The following is a 24,407-nucleotide window of genomic DNA, read 5'->3' as shown; positions in this document are numbered from 1 at the left end:
AGCAAAGACTTGTTTCGAGCGGCGACAGTGAATAAGATCCGGATTGCTGTGCTGATAGTGAACCTCCGATAGGAGACGAACTAGAAGAAGAAGATGGGTTGAGTTGCCTCTTCAGACGAGGTCATAGGGCAGCATATGGGCAAAAGACTTAACTGTCACTCCATCACTGAACTTATCTGCATCACAGTCCACTCCCAATGAATCAAGATCATTTTTATTATTACTTTGTATTGAAAAATTGTTTAGTTTTGTCATACTCAGACTACGACAATCAGCTTTAAATGCTGAGACGATAAATTGCATCTTTTTCCAAGGTTTCATTTTTAAGTTTTTCTCTATTAGACATGAAGTTTATCTGCAAAATAAAATTCAATTTAATTGATAAACGTCATTACCATTAATTTTATACAGAGAAATGGTTTAATGCGCTATTCCCTCATGGTTTAAAGTTACCAACAATAATTTTTATATCAATAATCATTGAATGGCGTAGTAGGCTAGATAGATGTAATATTGTTTCAAATCATTTGACAAAGGTTTCAAGCAATGAATTAAGTTGGAATGTAAGAATATACGTACCGGTAAACTAAAAATTGAGAGATGTTATAGAGATTTCAAATGCAAATTCCTCTTACTTCAAGCGAACAATTTATAGAAAGTAATTCAGTCAAGGCGTGTCTCCAGCTTTTGTCGTTTACTTTGTCATACTATCTTGAAATTGTTCTAGATTGATATTATCATCTATGTTTCATAGATAAGCAATAGGCCTAACTCTCTCCAATAGCAATGGAGAGAGTTTCATAGTCTCTATTGTCAAATCCAATATTTGTTGAATTCTTTCTTTTTCTTATTCATTATAATAATATTTTCTCTGATCGAGGGTTCAACACGACCAGAGGAGTTTATTCAAAATATAGACATGATTACAAAAAGCATATAAGCTACAATTATTTACAAAGTATAGATTGATTATTTGCTGATCTAAGAAAATGTGGCCCCCACTATAAATGAATATGTGTCGGGATGCCACTAAACATTGATGTTATTCTAATGACTGTCCACATTTTTCTCTTGTTTATGAGTTAGCATTTTTAGCTTCTTCACATATTATGTGTTGATTTCTTCCTTTCAATTATTGATGTAATCCAAGATTCTATATAAAATATACATTGCAAATTCTTAATATGATTAATTTTTTAATTGCTCTACTTCTGTGGCTTGGTGCAAGAAGTACCTATGTCAAAATATCAACTTTCTCACAAATCAGCTTGAAAGTTCACCTTGTATTTTCCTACTACGGTATTCCGTTACGGAAATTCGAGTGCTAGAAGTGCAGAAGTCGACATTGGTAGTTCTGGCACTCTGAGATTGGTAGACAATTTGACATTGACAATTGGTAGTATAAATTGTATAACTTTTTATTTCTTTGAGATAGGACATTGGCACTTCTGGAACTGAAAAGTATCTATATTAGTGAGGTATTGGTGTATTAAACTCATTTTTGAAAAATAGAAACTCATTTTTTTCAATTTAAGTAATTTCTCAAGCCCGGATTGTTGAAGCTGCGTTTTCACCAAAGTTTATAATCAATAAACTTAAAACAATATTGTCCATGAATGTTGCCGTGCTTTTACAAATTAATTTGCAACAAATTGCCGAAATTTGTCAACTTTGGTGAAAACACAACTTTTCAGTATCAATTATTGTTCTTTTAGCAGGTAGATCTTGTTTTGGTTGTTACCTTAACTTAATTTGGAGTATTTTTCATTTGTAAACATTCATTGTTGTTGTCTTCTTTGTTTTTTTTTTATATTTTCAATGAGAAGTGTTATAAATTAATAAAAGTTTTATGTTGCTATTCAACTATTACAGGTGATCTGTAGTGATAATAACAAGACAGTACCAAAATGTATGGAATTGACTTTATACTAGGTAATACAAATTCAACTCTTATCCTTAACAATACAACTCTTGTTTATTATCATGTTTAACATTGATGGTTGTAAATATTATTCTTGTGAAATTTTTGTAGATGACAGTACAAACTAATTGTGATATTAGACCTAAGATAGTGTTTTGTATTGTAATAACAAAAGTGTATACTTTGGAACTGTTTATTTGGGTTATTGAAATAAAATAGATCGAAAGTTTGCAAATTGATCTGTTTTTTCTGCCTTTTGTATTATTGTTGGATACAAATTATTATTAATGAGTGATAAAAATAGTTATTGAATTATTATGATGCGTGCAGATTTATAAGGTGCGTACAGATATAAGCGCCGCGAACATGAGAAATTCACTTTTAATCAGCTGATTATATCTGTATTTTTACAGAAACGGTAAGATACAGATATAAAAAGCTTGGCATCAGCTGATTAATCTGTACGCACCTTTAGAATACAAATTATTATTAATGAGTGATAAAAATAGTTATTGAATTATCATGGTGCGTGCAGATTTATAGGCCAAGAACACGCACATTTTACTTTTCATCAGCTGATGTTATGGTTACATTTTCAACTTACTGTTTCTGTACAAAATACAGGATAAGCTTAGCATCAGCTGATGGAAAGTGAAATGTGCGTGTTCATGGCTCTTTAAGTCTGTACGCACCTTCAGAAACTGCCGTGATAAAGTCGTTGCACCATAGAGAAAAGATAGCTTAGGTAGATATCTCATGGTATAGGTAGTTTCATATTTCAGCCATTTTCTTGTTAACTCAAGCCGATTACTGTCTATCATTGCTGTGAGAGTGTAAGAACGGCACAGTTATAAGAGACTACCAGCGTCACGTACCTTCACGAAAAAATCTGGTGTGGCGCACTCACACAACTTTCCTTGCCGTTATGAAAATTGATCACCTGACGCTAGTGTTCACGCGCATCTCAAGTCTACTTATGAACAAAGATATGAGCCAGCTGGTGACAGGACAATAACGCTGGAGACATACGAGGTCTGCTATCTCTTCATAGTGATTCATTAAATAGAATCAACAGTTTGCAATTGGATAATCACATTTTCTCGAATTTCGAGCTTATTTTCAATTTTAGGTGAAAATGTTACTGAACATTAATTGTAGAGATTCTCATGCTCAATCTTTTCCACTCGATTTTTTCTGTTTAAATTGTATCTGAAGCCTGATAATTGGGAATCTAAAATCAAACTTTGCATAGATGGGGCGGAGCTCCTGAAATTTTTACAGATATGGGACTTGTGGCAGTTGATAGAGCTTATCAATGACTATTCTAGGTATAAATTTAATCAAAATCGTTAGAGCCCAGAGAAAATCGCGAAAAACCCTGTTTTCGACAACATTTTTTTCATTTTAGCCGCCATCTTGAATTGCATTTGATCGAAATTGTTCGTGTCGGATCCTTATATTGTAAGGACCTTAAGTTCCGAATTTCGAGTCATTCCGTTAATTGGGAGATGAGATATCGTGTACACAGACGCACATACACACATACAGACCAATACCCAAAAACCACTTTTTTGGACTCGGGGACCTTGAAACGTATAGAAATTGGGGTACCTTAATTTTTTTCGGAAAGCAATACTTTCCTTACCTATAGTAATAGGGCAAGGAAAGTAAAACAACTACTAATGGCTTGAGTTAACAAAGAAATTTGGAAAATATACGCCCTATACTCTCTTTCTATCATTCCTGATAGTTTGAGCGATTTTAATTTTTGACCATTTTTGCAAAAATCATGATGCTTAAATTCATGGATTTCATGAAAAATGAAAATCCCAGATTTGGTTGATATTTGGGCTATGGATAGAGGTTGCCCTAACAAGTGTTGTGCTATAATATGAGACGTATTCGCTACAATACAGGGTGAATTATTTATTGAAACAGAAAATCTTACCACCACACTCAGATCAGAGAAATAACTTATCTTCAAATGCCTATAACTCAAGATTAGGAGTGAATTTTGCCAATGTAATGACATTATATTGCTCCTCTAGAAAGTGCTATCATTCCTGAGAGTTTGAGCGATTTTAATTTTTACAAGTAGTTCTGTGCACAATAGACCTCACGCAGTATTCTCATCCACAAGTACCTGATTGAAACTATAGACCTTATGGAAATACATCAATAGACTGGCTTCTCCACACATCTGAGTAATCACTTGTCAGCTGATTTATGATGAATAATTCTATCGTCTGATTTTTACTCTAATATTGGCGTGTGAAGGAGGCTCCTTTTTCCTTTATATTATCCTTGAAATGCAAAATTTCCAAAAACCTTGTATATACGTCGACGCGTAATTAAAAAAGAAACATACCTGTCAAATTCGCCGTAAATGCGCAACTATAAACATTTAAACATTAAGAGAAATGCCAAACGTCGACTTGAATCTTAGACCTCACTTCGCTCGGTCTTTTACCATTTTTGCAAAAATCCATGATGTTCTTCTTCTATTCATGGATTTCATGAAAAATGCAAATCTCCCAGATTTACTTGATATTCAGGCTATGAATAGAGGTTGACCAAACAAGTGTTGTGCTATAATATGAGACGTTTCGCTACAATACAGGGTGAGTTATCCACTGAAACTTAATCTTACTTCCACTCACAGATCACAGAAATCACTCGCCTTCAAATGCTTTTAACTCAAGAATAGGAGTGAATTTCGCCAATGTGATGACATATTATGGTTCCTCTAGTCAAGTACCTACTATCATTCCTGAGAGTTTGAGCGATTTTAATTTTTTACAAGTAGTTCTGTGCACAATAGACCTCACGCAGTATTCTCATCCACAAGTACCTGATTGAAACTATAGACCTTATGGAAATACATCAATAGACTGGCTTCTCCACACATCTGAGTAATCACTTGTCAGCTGATTTATGATGAATAATTCTATAGTCTGATTTTTACTCTAATATTGGCGTGTGAAGGAGGCTCCTTTTTCCTTTTATATTATCCTTGAAATGCAAAATTTCCAAAAACCTTGTATATACGTCGACGCGTAATTAAAAAAGAAACATACCTGTCAAATTTCGCCGTAAATGCGCAACATATAAACATTTAAACATTAAGAGAAATGCCAAACCGTCGACTTGAATCTTAGACCTCACTTCGCTCGGTCTTTTACCATTTTTGCAAAAATCCATGATGTTCTTCTTCTATTCATGGATTTCATGAAAAATGCAAATCTCCCAGATTTGCTTGATATTCGGGCTATGAATAGAGGTTGACCAAAGAAGTATTGTGCTATAATATGAGACGTTTCGCCAGAATACAGGGTGAGTTATTCACTGAAACATAGAATTCATGGATTTCATGAAAAATGGGATATCTTCTTATGCTATCTTTTCTCTATAGTTGCACCCTTCAGTCTACCTGGTCATGGGTTCGACTCCTGACGATAGGCATGGACATTCAATCATCTCATCGATCAACCACGCACAAGCAAAGAGCTCATGTAGGAATCATCCGCTATAAAAAAAAAACCTGCAAGTCGGATAGAGTTGGTAAAGCTGATTGATTCTATATTGAGGTCCACGATATAATGGCAGTGTTTGATTAGCGATGGTTTTGCTATCGTTGGCTATCTTCAACAAAGCGGATAGCACTCTCTATCTCGCTTTGCTCTGTTGCCAGATCGTCGTCAACAATGTAGAATTAATAACCAATTAACAAAATATTTCATATTAATTATGAAGTTATTGGAAAATATAATTTCTTGCTTAATAAAATATAATTGATTATTTCAAATAGTTAATATTACATCAATAAAGCTTTATCAGTTACCGTCTATAGAAGGCATTGACAAGAGGGGGGCGCGACAGTCGAGACCGACGACATTCGAGGCCTACGACCGTAGAGGACTGTTTTACAGTCCTCTACGGTCGTAGGCCTCGACTGTCGGGAGTGCACGAAAATTAGAGTGGCCTCAACTGTCGCCTAACGCAGGCGACATTTGAGGCCACTTTTTCAGGAGTCCTCTCTCGTCGTAGGTCTCGACTGTCGGGGCTGTACAAAAATTAGAGTGGCCTCAACTGTCGCCTAACGCAGGCGACATTTGAGGCCTCTTTTTCAGGAGTCCTCTACCGTCGCTGGCCTCGAATGTCGCGGGTCTCGACTGGCGGGTCTGTACAAAAATTAGAGAGACTCGCTTGCAGCAGGCGACAGTGGGACACATCCTACTGCGATTCCAGACAAAATACTTTTATAATGATTATAACTTCTGATTTGTTGAAAACTAAATAATGGAAACTTCCTTCATAAAAAAAGCATATGAACTTTGAAAATAGATAGTGCTTATCCTTGAAGGATTATCCTTGATGTGATTAATTCCATAAGCAACATCGTTAATGAAATAAATGAACAATTTAGTTTGTATGAGAAAAGCTCAATGTATATATAGATCAAGAAAATGTAAAATGTGAATGTGTGAAATTGATAAAAGTTATTGGTTTGTAACAGGATATTGATTTGTAGAATAATATCCTACATCTATCATGAACTGAGAATTTGACATCAAAGTATCAAAAAGGTATTTACGAGTTTGAAAATTTCGTTTTTTATGATGAAGCAACTAAGGTTTATTTACAGTTGTAAAGTTGCAATACTTATTCATAATATGGAAGGAATAATGGGATATTATTCAATTGCTGGTAAATCCATACAAATTGAATGATAATATTCTTTTGGTGCTGTCTACCATTCTGGAGAGTCCTCTACGGTCGCAGGTCTCGACTGTCGGGAGTGTACAGAAATTAGAGAGGCCTCAACTGTCGCCTAACGCAGGCGACATTTGAGGCCTCTTTTTCAGGAGTCCTCTGCCGTCGCAGGTCTCGACTGTCCGGGCTGTACAAAAATTAGAGTGGCCTCAACTGTCGCCTAACGCAGGCGACATTTGAGGCCACTTTTTCAGGAGTCCTCTACCGTCACTGGCCTCGAATGTCGCCGGTCTCTACCGTCGCTGGTCTCGACTGTCGCAGGACTCTTCTGTCGTTTGCCTCGTTTGACATCGACCCGACAAGAGAGAGGATCGGCAACGTTTTTCTCCTATCTTTCTCGACTCCCATTATAACGTGGACCTCACTATAATCGAATCAAATGAAGAAGAATAAAGAGATTTTAGAATAACAGTTTAATTGGTTGGAGTAACATTTTGGCAATAATATTATAATAAAATAATTATGAATACGAGTGAGATGAATATGAATCTGACATATTTTAACAAAATCGTTCCATCATTTCATGACTTACTTACAAACTATGAAATGATATTACAAAGTGGGAGGCGACGATTTGAAAGAATCCTCCTTGGTTTCTGATTTTTCAGTGCAAATATCGGCGATTCTGATTGGAGTCTGCTCGCTAACATTCTCTGCAATTATTGAGGTCTGGCTTTCCTGTTCCTGCTTATTGACTAGCGTTCTGTAGATTGCAAATGCCTGCAAAACACACGGAAACAGAACGATCAGATTACTAAAATGGTCAAAATCTATCACAGTAAAGCCAGTTAAACACACATCAATTTTTGGCCGTCCTAATAAATTCTATTAGATTGAACTGATTATGTTTGTCAAGTTGAAATGGTCAAAATCTATCACAGTAAATCCAGTTGAAACACATCGAATTTTGGACGTGCGTTATTTTGTAGTCCTAATAAACTATTAAGCAATAGTATATTTCGCACCTAGAGCAGAAAATGAGATTTTTCCAGCTCGAAATCGGTTTTCAAGTCCGAGGCCGTAGGCCGAGGACTAGAAAAGATTGAGAGCTGGAAAAACATTTTTGCCCGTGGTGCGAACGATATTTTTCGCCACACTACAGGTATTGCTGACAAAATAAATAAAGAATACTCGTTAAGCTATCGTACCTATCTCTTGATTTTAGTGGTAGAAGATTTGCAGTCAGGATTTCAGATTCTTTTAAAATTTCACTTGGAATACCACAGTCATCTTCAAGCATTTTTGAAAATTCGGAATGCACTAATCAACAATAAATAATTGAATAAAACTGGTTGCGAAGCGAATTAGTTTGATTCGAAACTGGAACTGAAATCATGGCGACTTCAGCTGATGATGAAAGTGGACACTCGCTCGATCTAGCGGATGACTTATTAAATACTTCCATGAGCGGCTGGAAAGAGACATCTTTCTGGCCTAGACCGGAAAATAAACCCTTTTCTGACGTCGTCTGCAAACAAGGTCTTTCAGATCTACGTAGGGACTGGAAAACAGGTGCTTTCTGTGCAGTGTGGCGAAAATTATGTTTGTCAAGTTTCGTTAGATCTCATAGATTACATAAGGACGGCAAAAAATCGATGTGTAGGCTATGTGTGACTGGCTTAAAACCACAGTGAAGAAGCAATACCTTAGCGGCGTCTCTAGACACATGGTTAGAGCCGGCCCGGCTAGGGCACATGACCTACAAAATTCATTATATTCGATTATTCATAAGAGATAAATCGTAAAAGTGATATAGTAGCCGTGAGTATAAGTAATATAGTAACATAATATAAGTAATATAGTAACACTTCTAATTCATCTGCCGCCATAACGTTCATACAACATAGAAATCCAATGAGTAAGAAATTATGTAAGTTATTATAGTAAGAAATTATATAAGTAATTATGAAATTATTGAAAAATATAATTTCTTGCTTAATAAAATATAATTGATTACTTCAAACAGTTAATATTACATCAATAATACAGCTTTATTCTTTATTCTAAATCAGCTACCGTGTTCCGAGTATAAATGAATTTATAGGTTATGTGCTCTGACCGCGGCGTCTCTATTCACACGTCTCTAATGCCGCATCTATATGTTGACACAATGAAGGCCAATGTCGACCAGCGTCAGTTTGTGGATGAGTGGTTTGCCAAGGTTATTGATGGGACTACTATTCGATACAGAGCGCGTGGGTGCTTGTGCGTCCCCAGTCTTAAGTGCGAAAGTAGTCTGACAAAATTGTCCGATAGTAATAATAATAATAATATCGTGTGATCTGGCTGGCTCAGGTCTGGTGTCAGAGTTTTTAGGTCGCAACTGATCAATTCAGGGCCTCTAAAATGACCTAACGACTGCTTTTTTGAGGCAGCCGGGACCGACGGCTAACCGAGATGATGAACATGTGTATGTGCATGATAAACATGGGACATACCTGTGAAACAACGTTTGTCACATCAGCTGCATTGTTGGGTAGTATTAATGTGTTACTGGTTTTCGCTAGATTCTGGAAGGCCTCCACATATTTCTCTGCAATTGTTAGGGAAGCCGCATGCTTGCCGTCCTACAAACAAATATAGGAAACAAATTATTGTAACAATTCTCAAATCATATAGTGAATTTCAAGAGTCGTAAGAAAAGTCTTCAGAAACAATCCAGGAGGGAGAAGGCTTAGAGGATGCGTTGGCTGAAGGATGTGGGGGACAATATTGGGAAGCTGGGTGTCAGATGATGGAGACGTAAGGCTGCCGGTAGAGACGAATGGAGAGGCTTTTTGGAGGAGGTCAAGGTTCTGAATGAGCTGTAGCGCCAAGAAGTAAGTGAGTCAATTTCAGATTATAGTTTAAATAAATTTTATAAACTCAAGAATTTGTTTCAAACATAGAGTATTGTCAATAAAAAGATTTAAAAATAACAATAATTACATATTGATTAGACATAGAACAATATCAATCAATTAATTATTTTCAGTTACAGTCCCAAGTTATTGTTTACTTAATTTCAGTTTAGTCTTACAGTTTAAGAAACATTACATTTTTATTAAATCTCTAGTCAAGATCAACAGTTGGGTGTCACAAAACAAAGTCAACCGCTTAATAGTTATTTGTGCAACTAGTGCGCAAAGTGACAGTTTGCTGCACCGAAAGAAACGTTTACGCCCGAGCCGTAGGCGAGGGCGGAATGGTTTCTTGAGTGCAGCAACAAACTTTGCGCATGTATTTCACATTAAATTTTTCCTACAGTTACCATTAAATATGAAAAGTGGGTAATTATGGGTAAAATTCCCTGAAATCCATCAAATGTTTTTCTGTGTAATTTTATTATTAATAAAAATCTTAATTTATTTAAAATTGAATAATAATAATTGAATTATAATGATTAGTAATTCAATTGAAAATTTATGTGACTGCTTGAAGGGGGTTTATGTTATGTTAGCATTGAAATGACTATAATGAAGGCACTTATAATGGCAGGCAGGCAAGGCACCGCTGTTCTCCATTGCCATTCATGAGTCAGGTGGGCGGGCCTCACTATGAGTCAGTGCAGCTACCAACTTAATTTTGATTTTACTGCACTGGTGCTCCATATAACCTACTAACTATTTTGTGTTGTCATGCTGCAAATCTGGAGTACGCAAAGTACTCACTTTGCGCACTAGTGCGGAAAAGTGATTCTTTGCGGCCTGCAATCAGTGCACAAATAGTCACTTTTCAAGGTATCTGTAGGAAAATAATATTGTAAAAAGACAATACAGACAGAAAACAAGAAACATACATTCATAAAACATCCATATCACAGTTCAAATCAAGAATCACAGCCTATATGTCAAACTCAGTCTCAATTAAAGGACTCAACAATATAGTAGAAAGGTTTCTTCTCAAACCACCTTTGAAGTCTACACTCTTAAGCTGCGTACACATATACACGCATCCAACCCGCACCGAGCACGCTCCGCCCTCGTACCGCCTTCGTTCCTCCATCGAACTACAGTCGCTCCGCCCACGTACCCATCATGAACGTTACGGAAGATGTTAGCTCTTCTCGCGTTCCCCGGTCGAACCACTGTTGCTCCCCGGTCGATCATCAATCGCTCTGCTGGAGTGACGTTCGGTTGCGGAGCAGAGCGAAAGTCTGTACGCACCTTTATATTCATTGAAAGGAGCTATTCTTACATGGAGAGGTAAACTATTATATAATTTTATACCACCCACAAGCCAGTGGTCTTGTGTCTTCTCCATTCTACACTGAGGGACATTAATAATATAGCTAGATCTTAAGGTGCGTACAGACTGTCGCTCTGCTCCGCAACCGAACGTCACTCCAGCAGAGCGATTGATGATCGACCGGGGAGCAACAGTGGTTCGACCGGGGAACGCGAGAAGAGCTAACATCTTCCGTAACGTTCATGATGGGTGCGACTGCAGAGCGGGGGCGGAGCGACTGCTGTACGATGGAGGAACGAGGGCGGAGCGTGCTCGGTGCGGGTTGGAAGCGCGTATATGTGTACGCAGCTTAACATTAAAGCTCTGCAAAGAACCACGTTCATCATAGTTTGATATGGTTCTCTTAACATGTATTAGAAGTGTTAATATGTACAGGCTGTAAACAGTCAATAATTTTAATTGGATATAGAGAGGTCGACAAGATTCTCTGGGACTTTTGCTAACATAGCTCTAAGAGCTCGCTTCTGACACAAAAGTATATTTTTTACTGAGGGAGCATGACCCAATAGTTCAAGGCTATATTCTATTGGCATTGAAACAGCCAAATCCGAACTGTTTCTTAATCAATTTCTTGATCAAATCCGAACTGCGATGTATAAATATACTATTTTGATGTTTTATACAACAACATGCAGTTAATTATTTCATAGATAAAAGATAGCTTAAGAAGATATCCCATAGTATACTATAGGGCGCGTATAGGTGCGTACAGACTTTCGCTCTGCTCCGCAACCGAACGTCACTCCAGCAGAGCGATTGATGATCGACCGGCGAGCAACAGTGGTTCGACCGGGGAACGCGAGAAGAGCTAACATCTTCCGTAACGTTCATGATGGGTGCGACTGCAGAGCGGGGGCGGAGCGACTGCGGTACGATGGAGGAACGAGGGTGGTATGAGGGCGGAGCGTGCTCGGTGTGGGTTGGAGGCGCGTATGTGTGTACGCAGCTTTAGTTGCGAATTTCACGGTTAATTCAAGCCGATAGTCCTAGTAGTTATTTTTTGTGACGCATATGTAGTTTCTCATACTGTGCCTTTCTTACACACTCTACCGGCCAAAACAGTAATAATAGACAATAGTCGACAGTAATCGGCTTGAATTAACAAAAAAATCGGCATGAAATTTGGAACACAAAATACCTATACCATGGAATATTTTCTTATCTATTCTCTATGATTATTTGCAGTTATGCAGTCAATTAACTGCATGTTGTTTAAAATATCAAAATAGTGTATTAGTAGATAAATAGCTCGACAATTTTTGTTGGCTGGATCTTTTTCCGATTAAATAATTATAATGATTGCGAGAGGCCATATTTGAAGAATATTTGAAGGTAGCCTGTTATCATTCTTAGTTAATTTACACACAATTCTATTTTAAAAAAAAGCAGGTAACCCGTGCTCCGCAAGGGTCTGTTTAAAACATAAATAGAAAGAATTTAGTATATTGTTCCATTCTGATATCAAAAGTATTAACAACTGTAATATTTTACAATAAAAAAATAATCCTATTGTGTTTCTTTTTTTTATAAACTCTAATTAAATTATAACTGATTGATTAAAGAAATAGAAATATGCCTGCCTATCATGGAACATGTTTTTTTTTCAAAATTAAATTAATATTCAAAATGTGACATACTTTTTTGGAGAGAGATTCAGCGACAACAGCTAAACTCTTTGCTCTGGCTTCGGCGACTGTCATCAGAGCTGCAGCCTCTCCTGTTGCCTGGTTGATGCGCTCCTCTCGTTCAGCCTCTACAAGCAAATAGAACATTAAATAATGAAATATTATTCAAATGCGTGAGTGGTGAGTGAATCTGTGCGTGAATGCAGCAATTGAAGAACTTTTTTTCATGTAAATAATAAATAAATATCCCGTGAGGCGTGACAATCGGCACTGCCAAGTCGGTAGGCAAGTATTACTTAGTACTTGAAGCAGCTGAATCGTTTTTCTTATATATTTTCTGTAATTCATAAGACGAACCACTCCTCGACGCAGGCCTAGCCTAATGAGGAGTGAACTTGATATTTTTTATGTTTTATGCTTTGTAAAATTGTACAATGAAGTGAATAAAAGTTATTATTATTATTATAAGTATCATGGAGTAGTTTAGCCTGCATTGCAGGGGAACCACCACTGTACAGTTCCGGCGATACGTGGGCCTGGCAAAGCCCGGACGTATCCTCTAACTAATCTACATGCCAGGAAAAATACTCGTGGTTCCCAATTGTATGTATACGTCTCCAGGGTGGGCGCTTGCACGTCCACCACACAGGCGACCAAAAGGGGACGCAAGCGTTTCGGAAAGAAGGACCAGTGAGAGGAGTTTTCGACATACTATGATGCCAAAGTTAGTAGACACAAGGTTGGTCACTCATCTATTGTATTGGAGTTGACATGCAATTGGAGTGGGGGAACTGCAGTCGTGACGTAGACTGTAGTACAGAGTAGGCAAAATATCGCTCGCATTCTTGAAAATCATATGATGACGTATAGTCGAATTATTATGTAACGCAAACATGTTCTGACATGCAAGCTTTCTGTTTCTGCTTTACAATAACAAGTAGTTCTGTGAACAGTAGACCTCACGCAGTATTCTCATCCACAAGTACCTGATTGAAACTATAGACCTTATGGAAATACAGCAATAGACTGGCTTCTCCACACATCTGTGTAATCACTTGTCAGCTGATTTATGATGAATGATTCTATAGTATGATTTTTAATATTGGCGAATAAAGGAGGTTCCTTTTTCCTTTTATATTATCCTTGAAATGCAAAATTTTCAAAAACCTCGTATATACGTCGACGCGCAATTAAAAAAGGAACATACCTGTCAAATTTCATGAAAATCTATTACCGCGTTTCACCGTAAATGCGCAACATATAACATTTGAACATTAAGAGAAATGCCAAACCGTCGACTTGAATCTGAGACCTCACTTCGCTCGGTCAATTATCAAAACCTAATAATACAAGCATTTCGCCATTTAATAGCGAAAACCTAATCTCCTAACCTACCCTTTCAAACCCTTGAGGTTTCTTCATCTTTCTAGGTAGTATTTATATTTTATAGTTTGGCCATACGTCAGCTTGTGAATTTCGGGGATGAGATATTTTGATTTTCGTAGTACAGATGTAGAAAATGTGCTCGATACCAACATGTGTTCAGTGCATTTATATTATGGATGCAATGCATCAGATTTATCGGCATCGGTTTATTGGAATGCATTGGTTTATCAAGATTGTTTTATGGATTAATCTGAAATTATAATGGTATAACGTTATCTACAAACGCTTTTCCACCTTATTAACTTTTTCATGTCACTTTTTTAGAGTCTTGAAAAACTTTCAACTTTATTTTATTCATACAAGTTGAATGAACTCAAAATTGGTATACTTAACTACATCATTAGAATCAGTGATTCATTCGCTACAAGTAAAGATAATTTTGAAGTTCTAGGTCAATCTTAAGGGGATTAATCGACGATGTATTTGAAGCTACAGTGAATAAACTGTATGCCAAGTGTGGTTACTCAATCAGTTCCTTACTACACGTGACGTCACGCTGGCGTTCCCCCCACCACTTCGAATCGTTTACCTGTAAGTGATCAACCTTCTGTCTACTAACGTTGCAATGATGCTACTTCCAGAGACGGAAGCGTAACCCGACTCCCACAATCTGGGTCCCATAGTCTGTAAGTTCCTGCAATACAGGGCTTCTACATTTTCTATTTAGATTTCATAGATTATTACCATAGAGAAACAATAGCGTAAGTAGATATCCCATGGTATAGGGAATTTATGTCGCAACTTTTACTGTTATCTCAAGCCGATTACTATCGATTATTGTCAATTTTTACTGTTTTGTTGGGGTGATAGTGTATGAACGGCACAATTTGAGAGACTACCAGCGTCACACAGCTGCATAGGAAAGAACTATGTGAACTATCGGCTTGGGATAACAGTAAACCTTGCGACATAAACGCCCTATACCATGGGATATCTATGCTATCGTTTCTCTTATGTTATTACTCAATTGAGCCCGACAAGCTGCCTACAGACACGCAACGAACACGTGCTTTTTATTTTTTATCAGCTGATGCTACGCTTATTATAAACTTACTGTTTCTGTACAAATTCAGATATAATCAGCTGATGAAAAGTGAAACGTGCGTGTTCGCGGCGCTTAAGTCTGTACGCAGCTACACACATGCCAACATTTAAGATAATTTTTGTTGGCACAAACCTTTTTCCCAACTTATATAAAAAAAACTAAAAGTGCAAGTGTATAACACTGCTATATGGAGCTGAAACCTGGGTATTAACTCGGAGAGACCTTACTCAATGTCTGGGAGAGAAAGATACTCCGTAAATTTACGGACTCATCTGTAATGCTGGAGAATGAAAAATCCGCACCAATCAAGAGCTGCAAGAACTTTATTGGCCGATCGAAGTGAGGTCTAAGATTCAAGTCGACGGTTTTGTATTTCTCTCTATGTTTTTATGTTCCGCATTTACGGCGAAACGCGGCAATAGATGTCCATGAAATTTAACAGGTATGCTCCTCTTCAAATAGCGTGTCGACGTATATACAAGATGTTTTGAAATTTTGCATTTTATGGATAATACAAAAGGAAAAGGAGTCTTTTTCGAACGCCAATATTACCGTAAAAATCAGACTACAGAATTATTCATCATAAATCAGCTGTCGAGTGGATTATTAATTGCATGCAATTAATATCCCAATGTAATTTGGTAAAAATGAGCTGTCGTGTGGACTATTAATTGCAAGCGATGAGGCATGCAAGATTCAAGATTCGTTTTATTAACCATCAGGCTACAATTATAGCAGTAGGCAAGTCATAATATATACATTTTAAAAGTAGGCTACACACAATTTAACAGAAAATCATACCTGATAAAGCATATCTACATTAACTTACATTCAATTCAGGTATTCCTCAATTGAGTAAAAGGCATTATTTTTTAGATAACTGTATACATTTTCTTAAATTTGTTTGGAGGCAGATTCTAAACTACTACTTGTTAACTCAATGTAGCTTATTATTTTCTCCCGACGTTTCTCTGCTTTCAACTCGGTAAGCTTTTAATGATAGTAGCATAGTTGTTTACAGCAAATAATTAGCATTCTAATGCTAATAACTATAATTAATATTAATAATTATTGTCGATACAACATTTCAAACAGCCATTAGTTGTTTACACACCGATAAATCTCGCCGACACATCAGGACAGGACATAATTCACTCTGATGGAGGCTGTGGTTTTCAACTGCGCGAGATCTACTGTTCACAGAACTACTAGTAATTCTCCAGACATTGTAGCTGAAATGAAGGTGAGGTGTCTTAGTTGGTTAGGACATGTAGAGAGGATGAGTGACTCGAGAAGTGCAAAGAAAGTCTACAGGATGAATCCAGGTGAAAGGAGATTGAGAGGAAGGCCAAGACTGCGATGGATCGATGACGTAGAGGCAGATCGTCATCAGAGGATGGAGAAGGAAGGCATAGGATCGAGATGATTGGAGAGGCCAAGACCCTGAATGGGTTATAGAGCCAAGGAGTAAGTATAGTTTGTGTAAAACAAGTTGAGACTTGGCCCTCCATCCGAAAAAAATACAGGGTTGCCAAATCGTGTAAAATTTCAACTTTCTAAAATTTCCAATTCAACGTTTGACAATTGGAAAAATAATTTCAATTATTTCTGAGAAACTTTCTCGCTTTCACCACCTATTTATCTTTTGAAACAAAAAAGTTTCTAGCATGTCGAAAATTTCATGTTTTCTGCTCGAAATGTCTCGACATTCACGAACATAATTATTAATCGAAAAATAGCTATGGGTCGGATAAAAATGATTCAGACGCCAATAGAAAGGAGACAGTCTCCCCGTTCATTTGATTACTCATTACGACGCTACATGATTCTGAGAGAAGTGATATTCAAAAGAAAAACAAATCTTCGCGATGTTTCCAATTTTGTCATAAAAGTTAAATTTCCTTTTAATCCTTCAACCCTGAAACTTTTTTAGCACTACTAGAATATCGGGGATGATATTATACATCCAATTCTGACGTTGAATTGGAAATTTGAGAAAGTTGTAATTTTACACGATTTGGCAACCCTGTAATTTCTTCGGATGGAGGCCCGGCTTTACGCATAGTACAAACCTGATTGCAATATCGTCGACTGGCGTTTTCCTTCGGCGACATTGATTTCGGCCTCTCTCACTCCCTCAGATTCCAGAATAGTCGCTCTTTTTCTACGCTCCGCTTCCACCTGCATTTGCATCGCCTCCTGAATTCTACTTGGCAGCTTTATGTCACCTTGAAAAGGGAGGAAAAATCGTATTTGAATGATTATTATTAAACGGAAATCCAATTCATTCCCATCTGTAAATCGTATTTATTCATTCATTTATCTACAAACATTAACCCCCATCTTTCATTATCCATGACGAAATGCTAGTTGATAATTAGTTTTTCATTAATTCATTGCCAAGACATTTCATTCAAGACAATCTATTGGCTTCAACAGTTAGTAGTCGTGGTTTCCGTTTCATCTCATAAAACATATGTTTGTAATTAGTTTTCAAACTAATATTGACGACACTACAGTGTTATTTTTGAATAATAGTTATTAATAATCTGGTGTGGCGCACTTACACAACTTTCCTTGCCGTTATGAAAATTGATCACCTGACGCTAGTGTACACGGGCATATCAAGTCTACTTATAAACAAAGATCTTAGCTAGCTGGTGACAGGACAATAACACTGGAGACATACGAGGTCTGCTATCTCTTCATAGTGATAGAAGTTATAGTTCTATAATTTGATAGAATCAACAATTTGCAATTGGATAATCACATTTTCTCGAATTTCGAGCTTATTTTCAATTTTAGGTGAAAATGTTACTGAACATTAATTGTAGAGATTTTCATGCTCAATCTTTTCCACTCAATTTTTTTCGTTTAAATCATATCTGAAGCCTGATAATTGAGAATCTAAAATCAAACTTTGCATAGATGGGGCGGAGCTCCTGAAATTTTTACAGATATGGGACTTGTGACAGTTGATAGAGATCATTAATAACTATTTCAGGTATGAATTCAATCAAAATCGTTGGAGCCGTTTTCGAGAAAGTTTCGAAAAACCCTGTTTTTGACAACATTTTCGCCATTTTAGCCGCCATCTTGAATTGCATTCGATCGAAATTGTTCGTGTCGGATCTTTATATTGTAAGAACCTTAAGTTCCAAATTTTAAGTCATTCCGTTTATTGGGAGATGAGATATCGTGTACACAGACGCACATACACTCAAAAGGTGCGTACAGACTTTCGCTCTGCTCCGCAACCGAACGTCACTCCAGCAGAGCGATTGATGATCGACCGGGGAGCAACAATGGTTCGACCGGGGAACGCGAGAAGATCTAACATCTTCCGTAACGTTCATGATGGGTGCGTGGGCGGCGCGACTGTAGTTCGATGGCGGTACGAGGGCGGTACGAGGGAGGAGCGTGCTCGGTGCGGGTTGGAAGAGCGTATATGTGTACGCAGCTTTACACACACACACACATACAGACCAATACCCAAAAACCACTTTTTTGGACTCAGGGGACCTTGAAACGTATAGAAATTTAGAAATTGGGATACCTTAATTTTTTTCGGAAAGCAATATTTTCCTTACCTATGGTAATAGGGCAAGGAAAGTAAAAACTAGTACTCACGTGTGAAGTGCTTTCGGATATGGTATTCAAATTTTTAAAATCCGATAGTGCTCCACACTTCAGTACAGTACTGGTTTCTAATATCCTATTATATTAAGCGAGCAATTTCTGTATGTCTTTTCTATTTGTATTTCTGAAAAACAGATGATGATTTCTTCGTCTGTCGATAACAGAAGATGTGTGTGCCTGTGTGGGAGATCAGCTGTGTAATCAATTACCGTATCTCGCGAGAAATCTAGAAATTTTGTTGACAAAATATTAAAGTGATTAGTGAGTGTTATTTTGCTATTCAATTTGGTATGCAAACAATCTAAATTGGAGCTTTTATGTTTTCAAATATTTGGACTGAAAATTTGACCTGAATTCAAGTGTATGAAACATAACCTACTTTTTGGAATATTTATAGTGTATAAATCAAAATTCGGGGAAGAAACAGTTTTGGGCTGTGCCTGGTAGTCCTTCCCCAATCATTTTAAAAAATTGAGTTCTATTTGTCAATAAATAAGTAACGAGCGAAGCTCGGTGCCCCCATATTAACTAATATTCAAAACTTAGACAGTAGTGTTGTTAAAATCAGTTCAAAAACGAATTACGAACATATGTTTTGTGAGATGAAACGGAAACCACAACTGTTGAAGCTGTTCCGTATCAGTAGGAGGTCTTGGCATTGAAAGTTACTTTGAAAGAAGAGAGTAAAGCACGGAGCACACTGGAGACGTGACGCGCCGCGAAGCCGTGGAATTTTTCCGGTTGAATACTTAGCATGTGAATAAGTTAGAATAAGCACACTGGAGGCGCACCGCGTCTCGCCAAGCCGCGCAGCCGTGGAATTATTCCGCTGCCGGACCTTTTGGGAGAATACGGAGCGGAATTTTTCCTGTGTGGCTGCGCAGCGCGGCGAGGCGCGTCTCCAGTGTGCGATAGAAGAGGTATTTTTCCTCTGAGCGCCGCCACCTTTCAGGTGCCTTTTCGTACCATCGGAAGCTTTTGATTTTGCTACCCTCGGTCAGCTCAATCTTGTTTAGGTTAGCTCACTCAGTTTTGCTCCTCGCTACAAACTGCACAAATTTTGCCTACATACACCAAGTTATTCCAGGTAAGCTTAAATGTTGTATTGTATTTATATTGTGGCGTATCTTGAAGGAGCAAGGTTGAAGTTCGTTGATTTTCAGGTGTTCATTCAGATTCTAATCTAAAGGTGCGGACACCTTTGTACACGATTATACCTAATACAGGAAGCGGACAGTCAGGCCATCCAGTCCATATTGAACATGGTGATTGGCCAGCCTTTTGTAACCAGTCCATATTCGATTGGTGATTGACCAGCCAGGTAGCTGGTTCGTGTGTGGACACGTTTATCTTATGTTATTTATTTTCTAAATTGATTAAATTAAATGTCATTTATATTCTAAACTTATTAAACCTCATGTGGATCACACTTGCTCCAAACTAGAAAGTTTATTATTTTCATTTCAAGAAGACTATCCCGAATAGAATAAAAATAATTAAAAATAAATTTAAAGTAATAGTTGGAAAATATTTCATAGATAATTATTATTTAACGAAAATCCTAAATAAATGCTGCAAATCACCCCGAAGACCTCTGCTACTGCAGACATTGACAACAGGGCTAACAGCTAGATGGAAATTCAAAGATGTTGGCTTCCAATTTATTTTTCAATTGAAAAAAAGATTTAATTTCATAGATGTTGGCTTCCAATTTATTTTTTAATTGAAAAAGAACAATATTGTTTTTAATATTTATTAGAACAGTCACAAACACGATATTTGGAAAGAGAAACAGGCAATTGCCCAAAACTTCTTCAATTCCTTGATTTTGGCACATAAATAGTCCAAAGTGAGGTTAAGTTTAAAATTTCTGTTTTCACCAAAGATTAACACTCAGAGAATACGTATTCGAGATATGACTGATGAATTTCGAAGGGTTGATAAGAGCCGGAAATAACACTAAACAATCCGAAAGTTTCAATAATATTGAAATAAACTTGAAAATTTTGAGCAGAAAAATTATAACTACTATTACTGCAACTATCAGCTGATATTTATTATATATAATATATATATATATATATATATATATATATAAGAATAGAATGACCCGTGCAGCGCAGAGTCATGTCCGATAAACGGCGGCGCGGCGCGGCGCACTCCCAGTGTGCGTTGAGCAAAAACGGCGTCTCCAGTGTGCTCCATGCTTCAACTGACAAGGCAGCGCGGCGCGGCGCGTCTCCAGTGTGCTACGAGCTTAAATCCAATGTACCTAGAATACCTTAAGCACCTTCAGTAAATTGCATTTGATCAATTTGATCATTTACAAACAGATGTTTTGTAAAAAAGAATCATGAACAAAATACTGTTGAAGCAACAAATTATTATGTTTCATTAGGTAGTCTTGACAGTAAATCACCTTGAATAAAATACATTATATTTATTCAAAGATTATTTTATTTATAGCTTAAATCATAGAGTAATAGTTATTTGTGCAACTAGTGCGCAAAGTGACAGTTTGCTGCACCGAAAGAAACGTTTACGCACGAGGCGAGTGCGGAATAATGGTTTCTTGAGTGCAGCAAACGAACTTTGCGCACGTATTTCACATTACATTTTTCCTACAGTTACCATTGAATATGAAAAGTGTGTAATTATGGGTAAAATTCCCTGAAATCCATTAAATGATTTCTGTGTAATTTTATTATTAATAAAAACCTTAATTTATTTAAAATTGAATAATAATAATTAAATTAATGAAGGGACATAATGGCAAGTCAACGCCGTTCTCCACTGTCATATTATAACGTGGACCACAGTCAGTGTTACCAACTAAATTTTGATTTTCCTGCACTGGTGCTCCATATAACCTACTATTTTGCGTTGTCATGCTGCAAATCTGGAGTACGCAAAGTAATACTTTGCGCACTAGAGCAGAAAAGTGATTCTTTGCGGCCTGTAATCAGTGCAGAAATGGTCACTTTTCAAGGTATCTGTAGGAAAAGATACTTTTTTAGTTGTAGCCTATGTTGTCTCTGCTTGTATTTGAATATTTTTTTGAAAATTATAAGTTTTACCAATTACATACAATACATCTTCCACAATAATAACCGGTTGTACAAGCTTCAATCACAGTGATATAATTTTCTGCCACCCATGCGACTAATTGTCAGAGATCAAACTTGATCGAGGTTTATATAATCGGCCGTTAAACTCACGGGTTTCGCAATGAAGATACGAAAAGTATAGTGGTATTGACAACATCTAAGGCTCAACTCACACTTACGCTACTCAGGTCGAGAAGAGACTCAACTCTAGTCGAGAGCATGTGTTTCCAAATGGTGACGTCGCGGGGACTACAATCGACTGGTCTGAGTGTCAACATTTGGAAACACAGGCTCTCGACTAGAGTCGAGTCTCTTCTCGACCTGAGTCGCGTATGTGTGAGTTGAACCTTATTCTTTCAAAATTAGTGCAATAATACGCGCCGGTAATATCTTAGCTGTTTAATGGTATGAAAAGAAAGGCGTAGATAAAAACTATAAGACGGCCAAGGCTTTGAAATCTAAAACAATGTCTGACTTCGTTAGGTTTAATCAGATCTAAGTTTATTTATATCAAAAGTTTAGTTTGATCGAGATAAGTTCGACATTAGTTAGAGATTTGATCGACAAAGATTTGTTTGATCGATAAGTCTTATTTTAAAAGACGGCCAAGGCTTTGAAATCTAAAACAATGTCTGACTTCGTTAGGTTTAATCAGATCTAAGTTTATTTATATCAAAAGTTTAGTTTGATCGAGATAAGTTCGACATTAGTTGGAGATTTGATCGACAAAGATTTGTTTGATCGATAAACTAAACTAAAAGTTTAGTTCATGTAATCAGCCGTTAAACTCACGGATTTCGTAACGAAGACAGGTTATTCCCCAGGCTGCACTGGCTTTGTTTATCGCCTCGACAATTGCTACGTTTAGACTTTCCCTTTCAAAGAACACCTTATCCAGTGAGATGCGACCCAGCTCTGACCTACAATCGAAAAAAACGCCAAAAATTGATTAAATTTGAGTGAAGAAAAACCTGTTGAAAATTAAATCTTACCTAAAATAGAAATGAAGCACAAAAACCAGTAAATTGATTACTTATAAATTACATATGGTAAGTACTGAGATATCGCATTTATTCAAAAGCTAATCAATTAATAATTACTAGTAGTTCTGTGAACAGTGGACCTCGCGCTCAGTAAGTTACATTGATCTGTTGTTGTTTTCTCAAAAATTAATAAATAATTTAACAATTTGAAATGTCTAGAAAAAATCCTAAATAAACATAGAGCTTTCTGTCCTATCGTATCGTGACGTGTCGTCCCGGAATGTGAGTGTGAGCGCTGTTATCAGGTCTGGCTGCAACTGTCTACAACGTTGATGGAAAGATACAATTTCAAGATGTTCGATGTTTTTGAACGGGTAGTATTATAGTCAACTGTCTACTAACGTTGATGGAAAGATGCATTTTCAAGATGTTCGATGTTTTTGAACGGGTAGTATTATAGTCCAATAAACAGCTGATTTATGATGAATAATTCTAGTGTGATTTTTACTCCTATATTGGCGTATGAAGGACGCTCATTTTTCCTTTTATAGTATCCTTGAAATGCAAAATTTCCAAAAATCTTGTATATGCGTCGACGCACAATTTAAAAAGGAACATACCTGTCAAATTTCATGAAAATCTATTACCGCGTTTTGCCGTAAATGCGCAACATATAAACATTCATTAAGAGAAATGCCAAACCGTCGACTTGAATCTTAGACCTCACTTCGCTCGGTCAATTATTTAACGAAAGTCCAAATTAATCCAAATATTTGCAGTAGCAGAAGGCTTCGTGGTGATTTACAGCATTTAATTTGGATTTTGTTTACTAATAATTACTAATAATTACTAATAATTACTAATAATTACTTGAAGAAATTATTAAATTAATTCACTCTTAAAAAATTAATTAGCAAATGATCTTAATTTAAGTGGCCAGTTTAAATTATGGTAAGTATTCAATAGTAATAGTAAATACTATTTACTATAGTATTTGAAAGTATTTTAACAAAAAAGCTTAAGTAACTAGAATTCAAGTTTTCATAACCTCAAAAGTATATAATACTGAAGAGAAAAATCTCATAAATCTAAAGTTGTCTTCTTCATCTTCATCATAGTTTTTTATTTAGTTGTTTTCTTATACAAAGTGGTGCAAAGGAAACGCATGTTTTTCGAATAGATATTACTCGGCGTCGGGAGAGGAACGAATGTTGGCAGACGGCCCATAATATGCAGTTTCAGTCACTATGTAGCGTTGGAATGTACAACATCGTGTGTTTGCTGCCGAACAGTTTTTTAGAAACAATGAATCTGTAGTCACAGTGCAACGCTTTTCCGTCAATATTTTAAAGTTGGACGCCGAGTTGCAGTGCCTGATCAAAATACTATAGTCCGATGGGTTGCAGCGTTCAGAAGTACTGGTTCTGTGATGAGAAAGAAACCACCTGGACTTTCCCGTTCAGTTCGTAATCCGGAAAATGTAGACCGAATCAGTGTCATCTGAGACCTAGAATCATCTAGTCAATCGTCTAGAACTAGTAACAACTGCCGTTCTGACTCGGTCTACACTTTCCGGGGAACGGGGAAGACCAGGTGGTTTCTTTTTCATCACAGAACCAGTACTTCTAAACACTGCAACCC

The 24,407-nt window shown here is 36.9% G+C and overlaps 1 protein-coding gene across 1 annotated transcript in view; it reads right to left on the bottom strand.

The window, feature by feature from the left end:
* Positions 1 to 7,091: 7,091 nt before the first annotated feature.
* The window catches only part of LOC111047836 (stomatin-like protein 2, mitochondrial), a 35,150-nt gene continuing 17,834 nt past the window's right edge, over positions 7,092 to 24,407 (bottom strand). Inside the window, exons 5-9 of the mRNA XM_039422236.1 lie at positions 22,576 to 22,703; positions 17,110 to 17,265; positions 12,559 to 12,674; positions 9,133 to 9,261; positions 7,092 to 7,414 (exon numbers count right to left, since the gene is read on the bottom strand). Coding sequence (XP_039278170.1) covers positions 7,247 to 7,414; positions 9,133 to 9,261; positions 12,559 to 12,674; positions 17,110 to 17,265; positions 22,576 to 22,703 — 697 coding nt within the window. The 3' untranslated portion in view covers positions 7,092 to 7,246. The remainder of the gene's footprint in view (positions 7,415 to 9,132; positions 9,262 to 12,558; positions 12,675 to 17,109; positions 17,266 to 22,575; positions 22,704 to 24,407) is intronic.

This window comes from Nilaparvata lugens, chromosome 2, assembly GCF_014356525.2.
Source record: "Nilaparvata lugens isolate BPH chromosome 2, ASM1435652v1, whole genome shotgun sequence".
In the NCBI taxonomy this organism is placed as follows: domain Eukaryota; kingdom Metazoa; phylum Arthropoda; class Insecta; order Hemiptera; family Delphacidae; genus Nilaparvata; species Nilaparvata lugens.
This window is presented reverse-complemented; position numbering and strand designations above follow the sequence as displayed.